General features: G+C 40.4%; 2 protein-coding genes across 3 annotated transcripts in view; one reads left to right on the top strand and one right to left on the bottom strand.

Annotated features, from left to right (window-relative positions):
* The window catches only part of rasd2b (RASD family member 2b), a 2,341-nt gene extending 1,180 nt beyond the window's left edge, over positions 1-1,161 (bottom strand). Inside the window, exon 1 of the mRNA XM_074631337.1 lies at positions 355-1,161. Coding sequence (XP_074487438.1) covers positions 355-1,051 — 697 coding nt within the window. The 5' untranslated portion in view covers positions 1,052-1,161. The remainder of the gene's footprint in view (positions 1-354) is intronic.
* A 2,333-nt stretch (positions 1,162-3,494) lies between these two features.
* mycbpap (mycbp associated protein) lies at positions 3,495-22,103 on the top strand. 2 transcript variants are annotated; one of them, XM_074629098.1, is made up of 20 exons: positions 3,495-3,669; positions 6,094-6,306; positions 6,561-6,682; positions 7,885-8,041; positions 8,165-8,271; positions 8,452-8,611; positions 8,990-9,105; positions 9,205-9,355; positions 9,930-10,048; positions 12,189-12,310; positions 13,727-13,835; positions 14,928-15,120; positions 15,271-15,458; positions 15,568-15,714; positions 16,666-16,764; positions 17,680-17,807; positions 17,938-18,059; positions 18,140-18,279; positions 20,368-20,553; positions 21,876-22,103. In XM_074629098.1, exons 2-20 carry the CDS (start codon positions 6,291-6,293, stop codon positions 21,969-21,971), a joined length of 2,478 nt encoding a protein of 825 aa, XP_074485199.1. In that variant the 5' UTR covers positions 3,495-3,669; positions 6,094-6,290; the 3' UTR covers positions 21,972-22,103. The 2 variants fall into 2 exon arrangements, with proteins under 2 accessions (XP_074485199.1, XP_074485200.1); XM_074629099.1 differs by lacking the exon at positions 6,094-6,306.
* Position 22,104: the final 1 nt, after the last annotated feature.

Below are 22,104 nucleotides of genomic sequence, written 5' to 3'. Positions count from 1 at the left end.
CAGTAAAATCCTGCTTCCACATTAATGCATGAGTAATAATAATAATAATGATATATAATAGTGTAACAGCCACAGGGGGCATTTTTCTGCATTCTGCACTTTTACTTTTAATACTTAAAGTATTAAGTAGCCTATCCTGATTATTCTTACATACATTTACTTAATTAACATTTTCAATCCAGGACTTTTACTTGTAACATGGCAGTATTACTTTTAGTTAAAAGTAAAGTATCTGAGTACTTCCTACACTATGTCTTGCTCACATGCTGGATTTTGTCAAAGTTGTACCTAATATATCTATCTGTCTATCTGTCTATCTATCTATCTAAGTTTTTGCAGGACAGACATCATGACTGAGCCAATAATACTTTCCAGTGAGAATAGACAGCCGTCGCTTGGCTGGGAAATCCCTCTCCCTGGACGCGTCCAGGACGTCAATCTGGTAGCTCTCCCCGCTGATACGAAACAGTTTCCTGAGGAAATCCTCGGAGGTGGGATTGTACTCCTCCACAAATCCGTCCCGGAGGTATCTCCTCAGGATGGAGGTCTTGCCGACTCGTGGCGCGCCGAGAACCACGATGCGCTTACAGTTCTGCGGCTTGGTTGGTGACGGTGCGCTCCCAATCTGATGCCGGGTTTGACCGTGGAGAACCAGAGCCGCCAGATGATCCAGCGGGGATCTCTTGCAGGGATGGGTGCTGCTGCTGCTGCTGTTGGCGGTGGACAGCTGTCTCACGGATGTCCCCGAGGAGCGCGTCTTCTTGTCCTGTTTCCACTGAGACGAGGCCACTTTAAGGATCCCCAGTCCCGCTTTAAATCCCGATGAACTCAGGTGCTGCGACGCGTTTTTGTAAGCCAGCAGGATTTTGGAAGAGGAGCCGGCGCACTGAGCATCCATGTTACCATGGGGACCGTCTGTGGTGGAGATGCTGAGCTGGTGCTCAGCAGAGATGGAGGTGGAGATGCTGCCTCTTTCCATCGCTTTAATGCGGTTTTTGGCCCGTGGCTCCACGCAACAAAGTGGGCTGAAATCTGTGATCTGACGTTTCATAGGCTTGATCAAGCTCGTCTCCTGCGCGGTGGCTGATGTCAGTTGTCTTTATATATAGGGCCATCCTCAACACCCCCCATGGTTCATCCGCGTCATGCTGATTGACAGCAGGGGATGTTGTGTTCTTCAGGAGAACATCGTGTGTGTGTTGAAGAAAACATAATTATTCTGAGAATTGAGAATATAACACATTTTGGTTTGGCCAATTTACCTTTTGGCATGTTTCTGAAGCCCCTTGATAATGTAAGATTATATTTATTTTGTAAAGATTTATTTTTATACAGTATGCATATGGTATTCTGCTCCTTAAGTTAGATCTGGATCTATATAATATGGCGCACCTAACTTGCTTGTAAGGTGAGTGATGATTAAGATTGGCGGAGTGATATGAAGTAAGAAGTGATGTGCCATCTTTTGGTTATCAGTGTTCAATTGTCCTATAGGCTTGAGTTGAGACATTAAAGTGGATCCTGTTGCACAGACGAAGCTCTCCCCGTGCTCTTGCTTTACCCACAGCCCTACAGTAGTTTAATTCAGTAACACGTAACTTTATAGTTAAGGCAACGAGAAGCCTGCCTTACAATAACTTGTGTGCGTCCAATATGATTATATGCCATATATTATCATTATTATTATTGCGACTAGCTTATAGTATATTTTAGCAAACGTGTTAGAGTTTTGTTTTATTCCCACTACTCGCACACCTTTGCTTTGATATTATAGAGCATAAAAGAAAGAATGACAGAAAGAAGGAAGGAACGTTTCTGCTCGATTTTGTTGTCTCAAATGTATGTGAGGACCTAAATATAGGCCTACTGATCCAAGACATTTATTTGTAATTGTCTTTTTTTCATACAGTAGTCCTATAAACTCACATCTTGTGCTTGTTTTTTTGTCTAACTGTTCTTCCCTTTCTTGTTCTCTAAGTTGTTTTATTGCTTAAGAAAGAAAGAAAGAAAGAAAGAAAGAAATAAGGAAGTCCGAAGTAATTAGAGAGTTTTTTTTTTCAAATCTTTATTAAGAAAATAAATTGTACAAAGTTAGAAATCCTAGATTTCACATGTCGTCAAGAAAAACTAAATACAATAGAGAGAGCAAATGGACAGCATTTTAAAATTATACTAGGCATATCACTAAATAATTGATTAATATGATGTAGGGCTATGGTAGATAAACGTTTCTTATTATTTACATTTTTCAGAGACTGCATTAAAATTATTTTATCCATTAAACAACTCTTAAACAGGGGGATGACTTTGCAAATTTAGATTTGTACATATGAAATGTACCGAGCAGAATTATGAGATGTATCATAAAATTCAATGAATTAATATTGCTTTCAAAATAAACAATAATATCTTTAAAACTGATTTTGATCAGTGTTCCTTAAAACGTATATTTCTTTAATTTCCAAAATTGAAAAGAATGTGTATAACAGGTTCACTATTGCAAAATGAAAATTATTTTTCATCCATCTTGACACCAATATAGGCCTATTAGAATTGTAGAAATTTTACAAAATTGTACAATGCTCCTCTCTAGTCTTGTTAGAGATAAAATACAGAATTTGAAGGGACAAAGCCTTATGCCATTCAATGTCAGATATTTGTGATACGATTTCGATCTTCTTCTCAGAAGAAAAACTTTCACCTATATTTTTTCATTTCATTTATTTTATTTGGTTTCATGCCAAAACATTTTGTCCATGCATCCCACATGGAATTACAAATAGACTCCACTATTTTTACAAACATTTTCTAGTCTTGCCATATACAAAGCATGTGGAAAAACAAAAACAAAAACAAAATTAGTATCTCAAATGAACTGTTCACATAAAAAAAAAATATGAAATATCTACAGATTATCTATCCATTATTATAAGAGCAGGCTTTCGCAGACAACTGGCTAATTGATATGTTTCACATGTACATCTCAGTCTTTGTGCATCATCCATATTTATGTTATTATATCATTTTTTTACCTTTTTTTTTATTAGTATCTTATTTATGAGTAACTCTAATCTAAGTGCATTAGATTAGAGTTACTCTTACTTTCATAGACTAAGCTACTGGAGTTACCCTGCACTATACTCATTTTTAACAGTCTCTTCTGCACTATATTCACTTTTTTAATAGTCGTGTATCACAGCTGTTACCCTGCACTTTTCTTCATCTCTTTGTATTTTTATATCTGGTAAATGTTTTTCAATTTGTACTTTGCACTACTAACTTTTTCATTTCCTTTTTACTAACATGTTTTGCACTACGGAACTGTGATGTTAGAAACTTGAATTTCCGTCGGGATCAATAAAGTTACTATCTATCTATCTATCTATCTATCTATCTATCTATCTATCTATCTATCTATCTATCTATCTTATTTATGAGTAACTCTAATCTAAGTGCATTAGTGAGTGAGTGACGTCACAGCTCTTCCGCTGCTCCGTGGCTGTGTCCGTTGCTATGGTTACCGTTCGCGCAAACTTAGCAAGCTTGGTTAGCACTGCTAGCTTAATAACGCTACGTTAGTTGTCTGCTGCGACTATTGCTTTTCACGGTAGTTAGACCAAACGGACCGCGGCGAGTTACCGAAGGAGTTCAGACCTCTCAGTCACGCAGGTGAGCTGTTAACACCTTGTGTGTGTCTCTTCCCCTGCTCTCTAACTGTGGGCTAACGTCACAGTTAGCATCTGTCGCACTGTGACGTCTCCACCTGATTACAGTAAGACAAGATGAGACACACCTGTATTAGTCCCGCAGTGAACAGCAGCAAAGGGCATAGTGCAACAAAGAAGATGCATCAGCTAACACAGTAAAGAAGAGCGAAACAAAGTGTAACAAAATATGAACCATTTAAATAGAAGGAAGTATAAAATAGGAGCAGTATATACAGTATTAACAATAAACACACTATTAACAAAATTGCACAAGTGGAAAATGATAATGCACAGTGAGAATGAATGAATGAATGAATGAAATTCCACCTGGAAATATCAGGTTATTGTCAGTTTATTTGGTGTGTAAGTGGTCTACTGGGAGCAGTGCTGGTTGTGGTCTACTGGGAGCAGTGCTGGTTGTGGTCTACTGGGAGCAGTGCTGGTTGTGGTCTACTGGGAGCAGTGCTGGTTGTGGTCTACTGGGAGCAGTGCTGGTTGTGGTCTACTGGAAGCAGTGCTAGTTGTGGTCTACTGGAAGCAGTGCTGGTGGTGGTCTACTAGAAGCAGTGCTGGTTGTGGTCTACTGGGAGCAGTGCTGGTTGTGGTCTACTGGGAGCAGTGCTGGTTGTGGTCTACTGGGAGCAGTGCTGGTTGTGGTCTACTGGGAGCAGTGCTGGTTGTGGTCTACTGGAAGCAGTGCTAGTTGTGGTCTACTGGAAGCAGTGCTAGTTGTGGTCTACTGGAAGCAGTGCTGGTGGTGGTCTACTAGAAGCAGTGCTGGTTGTGGTCTACTGGGAGCAGTGCTAGTTGTGGTCTACTGGGAGCAGTGCTGGTTGTGGTCTACTGGGAGCAGTGCTGGTTGTGGAGTCTGACAGCTGCAGGAAGGGAGGACCTGTGATAGTGCTCCTTCACACACTTTGGGTGGAGCAGTCTGTCGCTGAAGGAGCTCTCCAGTGCTGAGATGGTGTCCTGCATGGGGTGGGAGTCATTCTCCATAATGGATGACAGCTTAGCCATCCTCCTCCTCTCTCCCACCACCTCCACTGTGTCCAGGGGGCATCCCAGGACAGAGCTGGCCTTCCTGATCACTCTGTATGAATCTTATACTCTACTCTACTGCGTGTATGAAACTTCACCTCTTTTGATGCAGTGCTGGAAGAGGTACTCAGACCCTTTTACTTTACCCTTTACTAAAAGTAGCAATACCACAGTGTAGACATACTCTGTGACAAGTAACATTAAATTAAAAACCTTGCCTTCAAAAGTTAGCTACTCAAGTAAAAGTAGGCCTACAACACTATTAGCATCAATATATAGGTTACTTAATGTGTAGGCTACATCACTTTAAAGCTGCAGCTGATAAAGGTGGCATCAATGTATGTCTTGATTATATTTTGTTTTCATTATTCGTAATCGGCAAAGTAACTATGACATCAGATTTAATGCCAAAAAGAGTAATGTCATGATAGTCAGAAGTAGAGAAGATAAGAAATGAGTTCTTGCTGTGTTTCACTTGTGCGATATTCCTCTCATGACATGCAAGGAAATGAAATACCTTGGCCACCTTCTCAATGATGATTGGAATGATGACAGAAATATCTATCGACAGAGCTGTAAACTATATGCTCAGGCAAATATGTTTTTGCACACCTTTGTATACTGTACAGCTTATCTTTGGTGTATAGGGCTCATAATGGCTTACAATGATGCAGTGAGGTTGCTGCTTCAGGTTCCCAGATGGCATCATGCCAGTAAATTGTTTGTGTCCTCTGGTATTCCTACATGTGAGGTACTTTTAAGACATTTGATGTATAATTTCACTTGTCGCTTGGATGAGTCAGAGAACAGCATCATAGAGGCTTTAACCAGCCTGAGCAAGAGCTGTATACTCGGTACTCATCCAGGCTCAGAAAACACTGGCGAGAGAGCCTACATATGAATGTGTTGTGTCTTTTTAATTGAATGAATTGCTGTGGTTTTATCTGGTATGTTTGTTTGTTTTTTCTTTTCTTTTATTGCTATGGACCCTGGTGTGTCTGAATTATAGTTTGAATTGAATAACTAGTAACGTCTTCTAATGAATGTAGCATTAGCGGAGTAAACAAGCAGGCTATATGGTATTTCCCACTGAAATTTAGTGGAGTAGAAGTATAAACTATAGCATACATTGAAATACTCAAGTATACAGTACTTGTTGCATTCCATCACTGCTTTTATAGAGTTACAGTGAAAAGCAAAGAGTATGTAGATCTGATGCCTTGAATGGGAGGAAGAAACACACAAGTCCTTAGCCAGAAAATAAGTCAGCATCTTTGGGTTCTGATAGATTCATTTGCAAAGACGTATCAAAGTGCTGCAGCAAATTCTTTCCTTCCTTTCTTTCAAGGGCCAAGGGCATGGCTTGCCTCCGGCAAAGCAAAGCGCTTCTCTGAAAATCTGTATTGAGTCTGTGACGGAATACATGGAGGAGGCAAAGCAAAACACTTGCAAAAGCCAAGGATTAATCATTGTTGTTGTGGCCATGGAAACTACTGTATAATAGGACGATGTTGGATAAAGAGAATTTAAGAGAATTGCATAACCATGTCCGTGGTCCAAGGTAATCTCTTTGTCACTGCATGTTCTGTGTGTGTGTGTGTGAGCACTCATGTACTTTGCACACAATGAAGTGGAACCTCTTTTCACTTTTTAAAATGTTACACAACATGAATCATTATAATATGTGTGCAGAGATTACAGAGAGACTTTGAAGTATTGTAGCACTCAGTTTGACATACCGTTGCATTTGCATTATTCAAACACACACACAAACTGTTGCCATTTTATAGTCTATATCTTTCTCCTCTCCTCCAGAGAACAAGATGCTAAAAACATCAGAGGAGTTGCGCATCTTGGGTGATGACCAGTCCAAGATCTCTACTCTTAAAGGCGGGGATATCCAGGCTGCGGCCATTCACCCACGGGACCTCAATAAAGTAAACCTACTTCATCCATATACAGTATTTACCATTAGTTGGAAAATGATTTTCATTTTAAAGCAGAGGCCTGTACTACGAAGCAGGATTTAGGGTCAGCGAGGTAACTTCAGGGTTAACCCTGGGTTTTCAGTCCTACGACGGTGGTTCACTTCTTCACCATGATAACTCATGCTGAACACCTAAGGTTATGTTCGAGATCAACTCGTATAAAAGCACTGCCTACTGACCAATCAGAGCTTGGTACGAAGAATACGAAGAAGTCATAATCCAGGCTAAAAACAACACAGTTTAAACCGACAAATGCAGAAATGACAGCTGGCTGTGGGTGCTTAGCACTTTGAATTATGTTTTTATATTTATTTTTTTTACTTGCTCTCAAGTCTGTTTCACATGGCCGGTGTCAGGGACGCAGCTGAAAGAAGGCTGAATAGTCACACATGCCACAACCTTATCAAAGGCCATAATGAAGTGTAAACTATTAATCCTATTAATCAGACTTTTGAGGCCATTAAAGAATAAGTCTATTAATTTACGCATTCACACATTTTAAATTTTTTCTTTTGCCAGCTGTCCTTCCTGTAACTGTGTTGCTTTTAGTCTGCATTATGTCTAGGGCTGTCCCAAATACCATTTTTTGGGCTTCGAAGTTTGGGTGAGAAATATTGTAAGCAATATCTGTCTGATAAAATTAATAATAATTAATGTTGAATATGAATAATGAATAATGTTGGGGGATTATTCCTTATTTCATGGGCTATTTTGGGATTTATACATTATTATTTCATACTTATATATTTATAAAACAAAAAACAAAGCATTCAAATAGTGATTTGAGGATCGATTATCATGGCAACGGTAGAAGCTTTGAAGCATTCGGGTCAGCCCTAATTATGTCTTTAACTTATTTACATTTGTCTAATATAGTTCGCTCTTGGCTTGTAAAATTTGCCTCTCTGCTGACAGGAGACTTGTCCATGTTTGTGATTGGTTATATGCTGCAAACACGCTCCTTTCATGTTCACACGCTCATACCCAGATAGAGAAACCCTGGATTGACTTACTGAGTTGATAACCACCGTTGGTAGCGGGATCGCGGTTGTCAGGGTTAGTTAAGCCATAACGAGAAAATACCCTGACTATGTTGAACTTGCTTCGTATACAGGTCTCAGATGTAACTGAGAATGTGATTGTGACTGCAGATTCATATACCAAAGCCACCCAAGGGCCGTCAAAAACCAGCACTTATGGCTTGTGTGCGTAAGACACAGCCAGCTGATGAAGTTAGAGGTGCTGTGCGAGGGCCAGTGGCTCATCCAGTGAATCTGGACCCTGACTCTCAACCTCTGGACTACACAGGTTAGTCGTATTTCTTTGCTCTCATGGGCAATAACATACTATACAGTAGCCTATTGAAATATTTCCTTCATCCATAAGGCTAAAATGATTGTTTTTTTCCTGTTCCTATACTTCTCTTTTCAGGATCAGAAGGGCTTCGATTTGATGACCAAGGGATGGTTCTTCCACACAGCATCCTGGGTAGTTTAGAGGATTTCAGAAGTTTTCTGGAGGCTAAAGGGGAGACAGCGGTAAATTCAGAAAACAATAAAGGGGAACATGTGACAGAAATTCATTTCTTTACATACAGCTTTTCAAATCTGTCAACCAAAAGCAGCCCATGTTCTGTCAACTAACAAATGCAATAGAAATACGTTGACTGCACTGCGTTAGTCATCCCCGCTTCCTTCTGTCCTCCCTCCACCATCCAGTTGGTACAGCGAATACCAACGTTAAGGAGACCTGCTCCATCTGAGGCTGTGGAGGATGCGCGTGGGATCCCTTCAGGCCACAAAAACATTCAGAGTAATGCCCTGCAGCATTGGCATACGCATATGACGCAGCGCAGATGTCAGCAGGACCTCTTATCTGGTGAGCTGGTTAGATAGTACAGCAACCTGCAACAGAAAGACATATCATCATTACAGCCTTAACCTGTTTACAACTGCAGGGACATGAGAGAAGCCACAATAAACTCACTTACGCATTTTTATTAACATTAATAATAAATCAGTACAACAACAGGCAATATATTATTAAAGAAAACATACTTTAACCTGAATCAGGAGGAGTTTATGAATTAACCAGTCTTATACATGCATAATCTCAAATGAGGTTTCTTGTTTTAAGCTAAAGAGCAAGATATTTGCTCATTTACTGCAACTTTTTGATTTCCAAAGTATGCATTAACTTCTTATCTCTGTCTATTCGTCTCTCTATTCACCTGCTGCTCTTTTCAACTCTTTCAAGACTTGCTCGACAGGCCAGTGGAAAACTTACTGATGAACCAAGCGCACAGTTTCAGAGAAACTCAGGAGCAGAGGGAGTTTCTAAACCAAGTCATGCCACTCATCCACTCTGGATATGTATGACAAACATTTGCTTTCTCTGGTCATCTGTCAGAATCACATCCCACATTTGCTCTGTAGCTTCTTCATTTATGCGTGTCTTTGTCTATGTCTTAGGGTTACCGTGTGGGCAGTGAGTTTTGGAGTCTCCCCCCGCGTTATGGAGATGAAATGAGTGGCATCTCAGCCACTCTGACTCAGACAGAGCGGGGCAAACGGGAGCCTGTCACACACGTAGGACAACCGAGAAGCATACGCCGGGAAACAGGTACACACAGACACCTACGCTGTGTCCCAGTTTTCCACCCTCAGCCTTCTTCTCGAAACTGTTTCTTCTGATCGTGCATTCACCTGAAACCGTAGACTGTATATAAGAAGTGAACGTAGTCACTGTGACTTAACCCATTGGTTTGTGGACTACAGTTTTGAAACGTCGAGTTTGGCATTTTGTCCGTCGCCATCTTGCTTTTTTTTGCAGCCAGAAGTGACACGAGAGGGTGGAGCTAAGCACAACCGAACGCTGGATGAAGCATTTTTAGGCGTCCAAAAAGTTTACAATTAACTTTCATGAACTGAAAACACACTGTGAAAGGGTTAAAGTTGTAAGACAAAAACACAGACAACTCCCAGACCTGGAAAACGCCGTGGTAGTGACCCCCCTCCGATGAGACATTTTTGATAACCACACTTGGCATTAAGGGCAATCCCGAAACATCTTCGAATAAGCTCACGAAAGACTAAAAACAAAACAAAACAAAAGACGAAGAAGAGCTTCTTTTTGGGGGACTACCGTAAACTGAGAGTAACTATATTCTCTCTGTGTGAAATGTTTCATCCTCTAGGAATAATTTGTGCTGAGACTATGCGTCGAGCCTCTCGGACTTGGGACCAGAGCGCATACCTGCAGCACCGGCGCCAGAACCTCGAAGAGGTTCTACAGGACATGAACATCAGAAAGCCGGTAGCACAACATACAAACTATAACACGGAATGCTGCTTTGGCTCTGTAGTACTTAAAATGAATACAATTGGTCTTTGCAATAGGCCCCTTTTCCTTCTGATTCGCTGTTTTAAACTCATAACATTTCCTAATGAGTTGGAAAAATATGACAAAGTTGAAAAAGTCAAAGGTTTTTAACCAATGAATGGGCCGAGCCAATTGCAGATACATCAGTATCAGCATATATGTTGGCCAATAAGTACTGAGATTGGATCTGTAATGTATGATGCCTCCAGCGTACCTTCTGGAGTAGTTATCTAATCCAGGGGTTTTCAAAGTTTGCCACTGTGGGCCCCCATATCACACAAAATCAAGACAACTGCTCTACTCCCCACCTTTATTTTAGCCTATATTTGTTTACATTTTTGTCTAATTGGCACCATTAAAACTCTGCCGAATTAGCTATTAGCAGTTCCTGTTTGCAGTGTGCCCATGTCTGTACAGACAACTATCACTGAATTACATTGATACTGAAGAACATTTAAAAACGTAATGATTCTCAGGCAAGTTCTGGAGCTATAAAGAGTGTCTTTTTTTCTATGATTACTAAGCAAATTTATGGATACAAGGAGTGTAATTTTTGATGCAAATTGCAGCAATTGGATAGCAAGGGTTTTTAGTTGCCTCCATGGGCAAGCCACTGCTGCAGCTCCAACTACTGACTGTGTTGGTGAGCAAGCCAAATCCGTGGTCCAAACTACAACAACTAACTTCCCTTGTTTGTTTGCACCGAGCACCTTCTCGCATCTTTTGTTTAACACAAATACATTAATTATTGGACCACTCGTTGTCCAACCACACAGCCCTCTGAAGCCGCTCACACCCACAGGACACTCTGTCTCTAGCTTTTTGGACAGTCTGTGTGTTCAACAACAGCCCGTGATTATCAAGCCTTGGACACACTGTTCTGGGTTTTCTGTACAAGGAACAAACTACAGGACATGGCAAAGGCAGACAAGCACATGCACATGCACATGTACATGCACGGTCACACAAATCCACATATGCATGCAGGCACACGGGCATAAACACACACGCACAACAGTTCACACACTGTTGTGCCAATATGTGATGATATATTTATTACCTGTAAATGTACATTCAGTACACACATGCATAATGAGATTAATGAGGGAATGGAGCCCTTCCATAAACATTCATGTTCACATAACGTACAGTTATGAAATCAGTAACAGAGCCCAAGAAAAGGGACTGAACTTTCCTTACTGTTCTCTCTGCAGTACAGTGACAATGAATCAGCAGGGGCGGGAGGTCCTGGGGTAAACACTCTGCACAGCCAGTTCTCATTCAAACCTATTAACACCCTAAGTAACAGGTGTTGATTATGAGAAGGTTTATTCAAATTAATGTTTTAATTCTGGTTGAACTTAGTATCCTCCTCCCCCTTTATCTCGCTCTGTCTTACACACACACTTATGCCTGTGACATAAGAGAAAATGGTAGCAGTGTGTTCTGTCGTGCTGGAGGCTAATGCGATGCCGAGGTGATTTGGGGTCTGAAGTACCTCCTGACAAACACACAGACAGTAACAGATAGTCCTGTCGGCAGCTGACTTGTCCTTGGCTTCGTTACATACGTGTAAAAGGGAGAGAGAGAGAGAGAGAGAGAGAGAGGTTATTGAGCGAGAAAACAAGAGAGAGGGAGATAAGTAGGAGGGAAGAAAGGAGAGAAAGGGCTGGAAGAGAATTAAGCCTCCGGTGTTACTTAAAAATGCGTAAAAGCTTGAACCTCAAGGGGAGGGGGATAAAGCAATTACAGTACAGTTTGAAGCAAATATGAATGTAAAGTTTCACTAAAACAGTTGAGTCGGAAGAAGTTGAAGGACAGCGTATTGTATGTGCCCAATGATAAGTTTCAATTTAGCCATTGAAAACTGGACAGCGTGTTCCACAACACCTCGTCCTGTCATATTTGGGGTTTCATCAAACACCTCATTTTGTCCTCTCTGGCTGCACTTTCTGGATGTGAGTGAACAGGACATTCGTATCCTGAAAAGGACTTGTTGAAACAGAATGTTGCACAGACATCCAAAGCTGACCACTTCCCTCACAACTACTGCTCTGTGTCACTTTGATTACAGGAGATCAACAGACTGGAGGTTATTGGCTCTGGCAAGCCATTCACTTTTGTCAAAGTGTGTCGTGATCCCTTACTGGAGAAGGAGGAAGAGGAGACAGAGCACAAGATGAAGAAGGAAAACCCGTAAGCTGTGCTTTACTGATTTATTTACATATTTGCCATGCAAGTCCAACTTTTTCCAACTGGTGTATCCACAAGCCATTACAGTTTTTCTCATTTGCTTTGGCTCAATTCTTGCATGAGAATATTTTATTATATAATTTTCAAAACAATAAGTTTAAATCTCTAAATAATTAGTTTGTTGTTCACAACAGATTTGAATTTCTCATTCATTCAAGCAAATTGCACATGTTTTGGCAAGTGCGAAAGAGTAAATACAATAACCACTTGCATATATCTTGCTGATTAAAACTGATGAGTTGATTCTCAGTGAAGTTGTCATCCTCTTCACGACTTCTAAATATTCTTTCATCGTTTGAGCCATTACATGCAAAATGTTCCATTCATATCTATGTATATTCCATAGATGTCTATGGTGAGGAGGTACAATTTGTTGTTTTTGAACTGAACTACCGCAGGTTTTTTCATTTTTGCAGGGTTGTGGTTGTTTTTTTGGCATTAATGTCATTTTGTGGGAACATTTCTGTTCACTGTACATGACTTTACATGAAAGATCAAAAGTGAATTTTCCGTTTACAATACATGTAACACATTTCTACACGAATATACAGTATTTACTGTATACATTCAAATGTGCATCTCCGGTTTCTGTGTAGCTACTACAGTATTGACTTTTCCCAGTAAACTTTGACCTACTGTTGAAATCGGAATCTGAAAAAGCAAAAACTGACATTATTGTATAGTAGGCCTACAGTAAGCAGTCAGTGTCAACAAAAAAGTAGAACAAACTGCTGTGGTGAAAAAAACACCAACACATTTTGACCAGTCAGCTCACACAATGACAAAACAACTTTTCATTTTGGTGGCCTTGGACAATTTACTGACACAATAACAAGCTTTTGAAGTATGAATGACATTTTTGAAAGGTATAAATATGTCATTCCATCCGTGATGGAAATAATGGAAACCAGGCATAAACTCCTCTCCTACTCTTATAAGCAACCTAGATATTTATAATACAGAAGAAAAATCATATGGATATATTTTCCAATAATGGTGGACTCAGTTGTCCACCAAGTGTTGAAGTTAAATGTCCCAATATGTAATACAAACTTATGTCAGGATAATTGTCTCTGTTTACCACTGGTCTTCACACCGTGTCGCCCGTTTGAGGGCAGCCTCCTGGTGCTAACCTTAAAAATGTCAAGTTGGACAAGAAACACTTGAATGCATCATGGCATCTAATGGTTCTCCTTTAGGGAGGTGGACGAGGCCCAGTCTGGTTTCCAGCTCATGGGCTGTGTCCTTTGAAGGTTCCGACCCCCGAACCAGGACACAGCTTATGACTAACTGACTCATTCACTAATAGTCTAACTCATGGACTGAGTGGTACTACTACTGTCTCATTGTCTTCCACAGTGATCCACTGGCACAGTATGATGATGTTCGGTCAGATGCTCTGCTCATTCCTGCCTTGAGGTTCTGTGGTCAGCTTGCTAGCTGGACTGGAAACTCTACCACTGACCAGGTACAGAACGGCCTTTACACAGAGTAGGTTGGTCGGTGTGTATGGATTTCAAACCACGACTTAGGTAAGGTCTCAAATGTTATTACGTACCTAGTGGGAAACCTCCAGCTCTGAAAAGTGAAGCCAATGTGGAAGTGCCTTAAACTTGCATTCTTTCTAATAGCCAGCAGGGGGCGACTCCTCTGGTTGCAAAAAGAAGTCTGATTGTATAGAAGTCTATGAGAAAATGAGTCTACTTCTCACTTGATTTATTACCTCAGTAAACATTGTAAACATGAGTTTATGTTCTCAATCGCTAGTTTCAAGTCTTCTTCAACACAGCATGATGTTCATTTAGTAAATTATGATCCCATTTAGAGTCAAATAGACCATAAAGCAGGGGATGCTTTAGGGCGTTGCTACCTTGTGTTTGACAGGTCGTTGCCAGGGCGTTGTCCGGTCTGGTTGTTGTCGTCTTTTTAGTCTTAAAACTTTAACCCTTTCACGTAAGTTTTCAATTCATGAAAGTTGATTATAACCTTTTTGGTCACCTAAAAATGTCTTATTCAGCATTCGGTTGTACTTGGCTCCACCCTCTCGTGTCACTTCTGGTTGCAAAAGACCAAGATGGTGACGGCAAAAAACAACAACATGGCGACAACCAAAATGCCAAACACAAAAATGCTGAACTGTAGTCCACAAACCAATGGGTGATGTCAAAGTGACTAGGTCCACTTGTTATATACAGTCTAAAGACTTACCTCAGAGAAAACCAGGCTTTGTTGATCAGGAGTACAGCAAAGAAGAAACAACTGGAATTAATTTGAGTATGAAAACATTTTTCTATAAACAAAAATTGTAACTGAGAGCAGCAGAGTGGGGAGTATAACATGACTCTGCTGTTGTACTGAGGAAATTAGTGCTGTAGAAATGGACATTATACTAAATTCACCATGTGAGCAGTTGTAGTGGGCTACTACTAGTAGGCTACAGGTCATTTCTACCCCCTTACTGTTTCCACCTTATTAGAGACTGGCCTTTATTTGTTCGTACTGGCTGTTATTTCAGACTCTGACATAATTTGAATACACCTTCTCACTTCTCACTGATCAGGGAGAAGTAGGAATCAGTGCCAGACTAATCTTTGAGGCCCTGACTGGTGAAATAGCCTCATCCCACCTGGAGCTGCAAAATGAGGGCAGCACGGCCATCTTCTACAGCTGGCAGCAGTTTCCCATGCCACGCGCCTTTCCTAACCTGCAATCACGAACAAAGAGTCTGCACTTCTATTTCAACTCCTCCTCTGGTAAACACAAACACGACCAGAACACCTGCCGTCTAACCCTCACCCTACGTCCCACGCTGTTTGTCCCCGTGTCAGCCCATCACGCTGTGTCTTTCAACCAGCACTCAACGCGCCTTCCTGTTTTCAATTTTTGTTTCCCCTCCCATCCAGGCGTGATCCGTCCAGGTGACACCCAGCGTGTCGAGTTCATATTCAAGTCCGAGGTGACAGGCATCAAAACTGAACTATGGCGGCTCAACACCCACCCTGTGCTGCTGCGAGGAGCCTCCATGCAGGTCACACTGAGGGGAGTGGCTCTGTACCAGGACAAAACCGCAGACCAGAGGCTTTTCATAGAGGTGGTGTACAATTAAACTGTGTGTCTGAAAGTGAGACAGAAAAAACGCATGGACAGATAGCACTAAGGTTTTCCTTTTTTGTCTGTTTCTGTTGTGTGTGCACGAGCAGACAAAGCTGGACAAGGTAGTGCAGGTAAAAATGTGTCGGTCGATTGTGTATGAGGTGCTGCGGGGGGTCCACACCCCAGAGAGGCCCAGCTCTCCTGCAGAACTCCACGTCACTGAAGAGCAAGAGTTTTTAAGCAAAAACCCCAAGGTAATTTCTTTAAAGCATCCCACACGTTTCTTAGCGATCAGTGGAGTTTATTTTTTGTACTAACCCTCCTTACGACTTCAATGTTACAGAGAATAATCCTATAAAACTTTTATTTTTGCTTCATATATAGTTTGAGACACATTGTTCATCATACATCATCATTATGGCCCAATTTCATGTAACACTGATGTATCAGAACTGTTCTTTGTACAGAGTGTTTTTGTTCAGTCTGAGTCTTAGTCACACCACCTCATACAGTGTGACATGATGACGAGTTAATGGGCCCATTCATAGTGTTGTTCTTTTTGACATTTCACTGGCTCTAGGCAAGGGTGTGATCAGCCCATAATAACTGCCCCTTCCCAAGCTGGAATTTATGTTTGTCCCCATTCTATTTTTACTCCACAATTATATTATTGCCATCATAATTCATGGTATACCATTAAGTAATAATAGATAATAACTGCTAACATCTTAACCCAGTCAATGTGGTCTCCACACTGTACAAAAGACGTAATGTTGTTGCCATTGCAGCGTAATAGGAACCTGGCTTTAACTGGGTTAATTGGGAGGCTGATTAGTTTGGTTTAGTGAATATAGAGCATGCCTCTCTGAAAGGTCTCTTCAGATATAATAGACAATAGTAATAGACATGGGAAGAGTGAAATATTATCTCTTATTATATGCCATCTAATTGGGATAAATGAATCTGTCATTACCAAATATTAGAATGATTGCAGCTCTCTTAACTTTTCACGTGGTGACATTTTATCACCACAAAGGGTGGCACACATATTCCTTCTCTGCCCCTGAGGAGTGATGACATGCATCATAGTTGTTAGAGGAGGATAACTATCAGTGATGATTATCACCCTGTAGCGTGACAGTAAGTTCTCTTCTCAGGAGTCTTGTGGTCACATGTTTAAATCACTGCTCCATACATTGTTTTAGTTGCGGTACCTTCATCAGCCATTAGAGGACCTAAAGAGACTGTGGCTGGAAGTGCATCCGGAACGCACCTGGGACCTCTCTGTTGATACGCTCCGACAGGTAGAGACATTATGTGATGTTATGGTGCACGATAACACTCGGTTAGTGCGAGGAAAGTACATGTAGCAGTACATGTAGCGGGGTTGGTCCAAGGTTATAGTCTCAAGGGCCTCTTTGAATGCACTGTGCACCCCTTCTGTAAAATGTTTAGTAAATGATAGGGCTGTCAATCGATTAAAATATTGAATTGCATGAATTAATTTAATCACAAATTAATTGCACATTTTTTATCTGTTCAAAATGTACCTTAAAGGGAGATTTGTCAAGTAATACTCTTATCAACATGAGAGTGGGCAAAATATGCTGCTTTATGCAAATGTATGTAAATATTTATTATTGAAAATCAATTAACAACACAAAACAATGACAAATATTGTCCAGAAACCCTCACAGGTACTGCATTTAGCATAAACAGACCCAATAGGCCAAGCAGCAGTCAGTGTGTCAGTGTGCTGACTTGACTATGACTTGCCCAAAACTGCATGTGATTATCATAAAGTGGGCATGTCTGTAAAGGGGAGACTCGTGGGTACCCATAGAACCCATTTTCATTCACATATCTTGAGGTCAGAGGTCAGGGGGTCCCTTTGAAAATGGCCATGCCAGTTTTTCCTTGCCAAAATTTAGCGTAAGTTTGGAGAGTTATTCAGCCTCTTTCGCAACAAGCTAGTATGACATGGGTTCCTTGGGTTTTCTAGTTTCATGTGATACCATTATCTTCACTCTAGCTTTAAAACTGAGCCCACTACAACCTAAAAAACGCAAGTTGCGTTAATGCGTTAAAGAAATTAGTGGCGTTAAAACAAATTGGTGTTAACACGTTATTATCATGTTAACTTTGACAGCCCTAGTAAATGATGATGCATCAAAAACATAACATAACATATGTGTCTATTCAATTGTTCTCTATTTAAGGTTGTGCTGTCTCTGCCCGAGCAAGAGTCAGCTCAGGAAAACACCCTGGCCCAGCTCAACTCCCTGCTTCTGCAGCTTTCTGAACCATCTCCACTGAAACACCACCAGCTAACAGCAGCAGCTGTAGGGTGAGGCATAAACACACATGAGTCATGTACTGCAGCATCTTGGCTCTGTCATATACACACCCACGATCCACACCTGCAAACTCGGTGTAGTAAGCCTACAGGTTACATTGGTGTGTGGCGCCCCCTGCAGGCAGCAGCTGTGGAGGAAACTGCTTGACACCATGACTGATGAGGCCATGTGGCTCCGAAACCTGCTGGGCCTTCCAGACACATTGATCGATAAAAAGGAGGAATCACCAATCTCTGATGCTGGTGAGACTCACAGGCTTTCAGTCAGACATAGATTGGTGAAAATTCATGCTGCTCATACATGCTGTGTTATTAAACCGCAGATGTGGCCGATGACAAAGGTGAGAAGAGTGAGAAAAAGGGGGAAACAGCAGCTAAAGAGGAGAGGAATGAGGCGAAGCCCAGAATTAAAGATGACAGCAAAGGGGAGTCCAAGTCAGCAGCAACTGAAAAATCAGTGGAGGTGAGGGGAGAAAAGGTTCATGTGTTTGTGTAGCTCACTCGTTACTATAAAATGTTTTGCCACTGAGTGGCAGCAGATTCAAAGGTGTTTTAATTATGAGCATGAATGAAAGTACCGCGACACATCACTTTGGCGGACTTTCAGCTGATCCAACCACCTTTACTTTCATCATTCATTCCTCCGCCATTCAACATAACATTTCTTGTTACTACCGTAGATTGTATATAAAGATGGACGATGCGTCTCTACTCCCTCCCACTTTACAGAAGTGAAGCCAAAATATCTGACCTCTGACCTCAAGATATGTGAATGAAAATGGGTCCTATGGGTACCCACGAGTCTCCCCTTTACAGACATGCCCACTTTATGATAATCACATGCAGTTTGGGGCAAGTCATAGTCAAGTCAGCACACTGACACACTGACAGCTGTTGTTGCCTGTTGGGCTGCAGTTTGCCATGTTATGATTTGAGCATATTTTTTATGCTAAATGCAGTACCTGTGAGGGTTTCTGGACAATAGTTGTCATTGTTTTGTGTTGTTAATTGATTTTCAATAATAAATATGTACATACATTTGCATAAAGCAGGATATTTGCCCACTCCCATGTTGATAAGAGTATTAAATACTTGACAAAATCTCCCTTTAAGGTACATTTTGAACAGATAAAAAAATTGATTAATTTGCCTTTAATCGCAATTAACTATGGACAATCATGCGATTAATCACGATTAAATATTTGAATCGATTGACAGCCCTAATTCTCTGACTTTTAATTTGGCCCATGTCCCATCCGCTAACATGGAGGAGGCGGGCTTTATGTCCTACACTGCAGCCAGCCACCAGGGGGCGATCCAGGTGTTTTGGCTTCACTTTTGGAGAGCTGTCATGTCGTCCCTCTTTATATACAGTCTATGGTTACTACTGACTGCCTCCACACAACCTGGCCACGTACTGCCTGGCTCTCAGTAATGCATATACCTACAATATTATGTTGTGTTGGATAGTTTTCTGCTGGGTTCTTTTCTCCATAACACTTAATGGTTGGTTTAATTTATAAGAGGAGCACCTGTGTAACCATTTGTTTAATAATACATTTTAGTGTTCTTGACTAATTTTAGCTTCTGTATGAATGCACATTTGTTGGCACGTGTGTGTTCCGTTGTGTATGTGTGCTAACCATCTGATATGCAGTGGTTAACCAGCCATTCCACATTCAGTCTTCCCACTAAATGCAGGAAGCTAATGTTCTCCATCCAGTGTTTTGTCCCCCAGAGAAGTCATTATAGTAGCTTAGCCATAGAATACGGTCGTGGCCATTCATGCTCTTGCAGCGTGACTGGTTGGGTGAGATAACGAGCAAAACATTTCACTTAGTTCCCATATTTGTTAAAGCAGATAATTATTTTCCTGCACCCATCCTCATTATACCCAGCCACTTTGCATCGTTCTATTCACAAATCTGAATTTCAGCAACTTTTCATTGTCACCACTGGGATTGAGAGCCTTAATGAGGACGCTGAGTGTGTTGTTCAAATATAGACTAGATGCTGCGTCCCGGTGGCTCAGTTGGCCGCCACATAAACAGCATTCTGGGTGTGAATCTGCCCCGGGACCTGTTACATCATCTCTCTTTTAATGGTTTGTGTCTCCATTGTCAAGGAAAAGAAAAAAGTAACAATAAATTTGGAAATAGGCTAGAGACGCAGTATTGTTTTTATGCCTGTGTATTTTGCTGAATGATTTTGTCTGTGTTATGGTTGAGTCATGGGTAAGGTACAGCCTATTACTCATGGGGAACCATGGTAACAGGACACTTTGTGAAAGTGTGCACCTGCTCTCCAACTGTGCGCCCAGGGTGGGAATTAATAGCACCCAGACCAGTCCAAGCCATCTGTGGTGCAAGCACACACGCAGCTATACGTTACCTAAAAAAACACATGACATTGAATATATAAAATATCATGAAATATGTGGGGGGCAGTTTTATCATGACGTAAGATGCATACAACCACGTACCAGACAACTCGACCCTAACTAACCCTAAGTAAGTTCTATCTGTCTTCTATCTGTCCGTCCTGTGTACAGGACAGCAAAAAAAAGGGGAAAAGAAGAGAGGAAATAGGGAAACGTACTAAGGAAAAGCAAGGGAAGGAATCGGCCTTGCTGACTGATATCCCTCCAGACACCGTCAGTCAACAACCTCCTGATAAGAAAATAGAGAAAGTAGAGTCGGAGGTGATGGACACTTACACAAGGCTCCTGCACAAAAAGGCAAGTCTTTTAATTATCTTAGTTTTTTTTATTTTAAAGGGGCACTGACTCAGTCAGGAGGAACAGTTGTATAACACCTGCTTTGGCTCTGGAAGAGTTTTCTAAAGGTTGAAAAAATAACCCTGATGAACTCATCAAGGTTATCTCAGGTCAGGCTTGAGACTTAAGATTTTTAAAAGAAAACCTGCATTACAAACTGGAGGTGTGGAGTTTGAAAGAAGTGGACATTTACTGTAGGAGGGGGGTGTCTAATGAAAGACGCTACACGGTTGCATGGGAAATGTGGGATCGTGTGTTTCCTCATGTGGTGCTTGATCCATACTAAAGATTAAATGTCAGGATGTCTCGGCCTCTGCCTCTTTAATTTTTACCACTCTTTTTTAAAATCTCTCTTGTGCGTCCCCCAACTTTATGGAAGTGCAACACTAAGTCACTCGAGTATGGAGGACGGAACCTGCCAAAATGAATAAATAATTAATGACTCAATAAATGAATAAATATGTCATTAAATGCAGCAAAAATAATATAATAAATGTAGCCATTAATCAATTGATAAAATGTGACAAATTTCTGTTTTAATTTGCTTCTTTATTTATCTTTCTTTGTATTAATTCCCTGATTTATTTACTCTTCTCTTTAATTCTCCCTTTTATTTATGTAATTAGTATTAATTTTTATTAAATTAATTAATTAATTAATTTTAACATTTCTTTTATGAATGTATTTATTTTTGCATTTGCATTTGTTTTGCACACATGTTGAGTGAAAGTCCCCTCACTTGCATAATGAGGCAGAAACGCATAAAGAAATGCAAAAGGAAATGTGTAAATGAATGTACAGTATAAAGAAAAGAATACAAAATAAATAGGTTTGGGGAAATAAATAAGGTGTAAAATGCAAAAGGGAAAATCGTGCAGAAATAAATAAATAAATACATAAATAAATTCATACATTTAAAAATAAATAATAAATAAATAAAAAATACATGCAAAAATAAATTAATTAATAAAAAAAATACATGAATAAATAAAATCGAAAATAAAACAGAAGAGTAAATAAATAAGGGAATTAATACAAAGATCAATAAAGAAGCAAATTGAAACAGAAATATCAATTCATGTCACATTTTATCCATTAATTATTAGCTATATTTATTTTTAATATTATTTTTGCTTCATTTAATTACGTCATTATTTATTTATCAAATTATTTTTTTGTTTTTAGATTTTGGCAGGTTCTGTCCTCCATACTCGAGTACCCTTTAGGTTTCCCTATGTACATCCTATATGAATACATTCATCTATGTGTATCTTATCTGGCAGGTTTATGCTCTGATGGAAGACCTGGTGGACAACCTGTGTGACCTGATGGATGAGCTTAATGAGGGAGATGAACAGGACACACACACTATTAATTAACACGTGAGAGGCAGAAAGTATACAAACAAATGTAAAAAAAACAACCCAAAAAACACATTCCCAAATGTCCTGTTTTTATACCTTCTTTTTGTTGTGAAATCAATAAACTTTTTTTATTCTTCTTGCACAGTGG

Source organism: Sebastes fasciatus, chromosome 3, assembly GCF_043250625.1.
Source record: "Sebastes fasciatus isolate fSebFas1 chromosome 3, fSebFas1.pri, whole genome shotgun sequence".
Taxonomy (NCBI): Eukaryota; Metazoa; Chordata; class Actinopteri; order Perciformes; family Sebastidae; genus Sebastes; species Sebastes fasciatus.
Note: the sequence above shows the minus strand (reverse complement) of the source record. Positions and strands in the feature narration are given on the sequence as shown.

Excerpts from the sequence above, each read along its gene's own strand:
- mycbpap (XM_074629098.1), top strand. Across the intron at positions 8,042-8,164 it reads TCAACCTCTGGACTACACAG|GATCAGAAGGGCTTCGATTT; the intron begins GTTAGTCGTATT and ends TTCTCTTTTCAG. Across the intron at positions 20,554-21,875 it reads CAAGGCTCCTGCACAAAAAG|GTTTATGCTCTGATGGAAGA; the intron begins GCAAGTCTTTTA and ends CTTATCTGGCAG.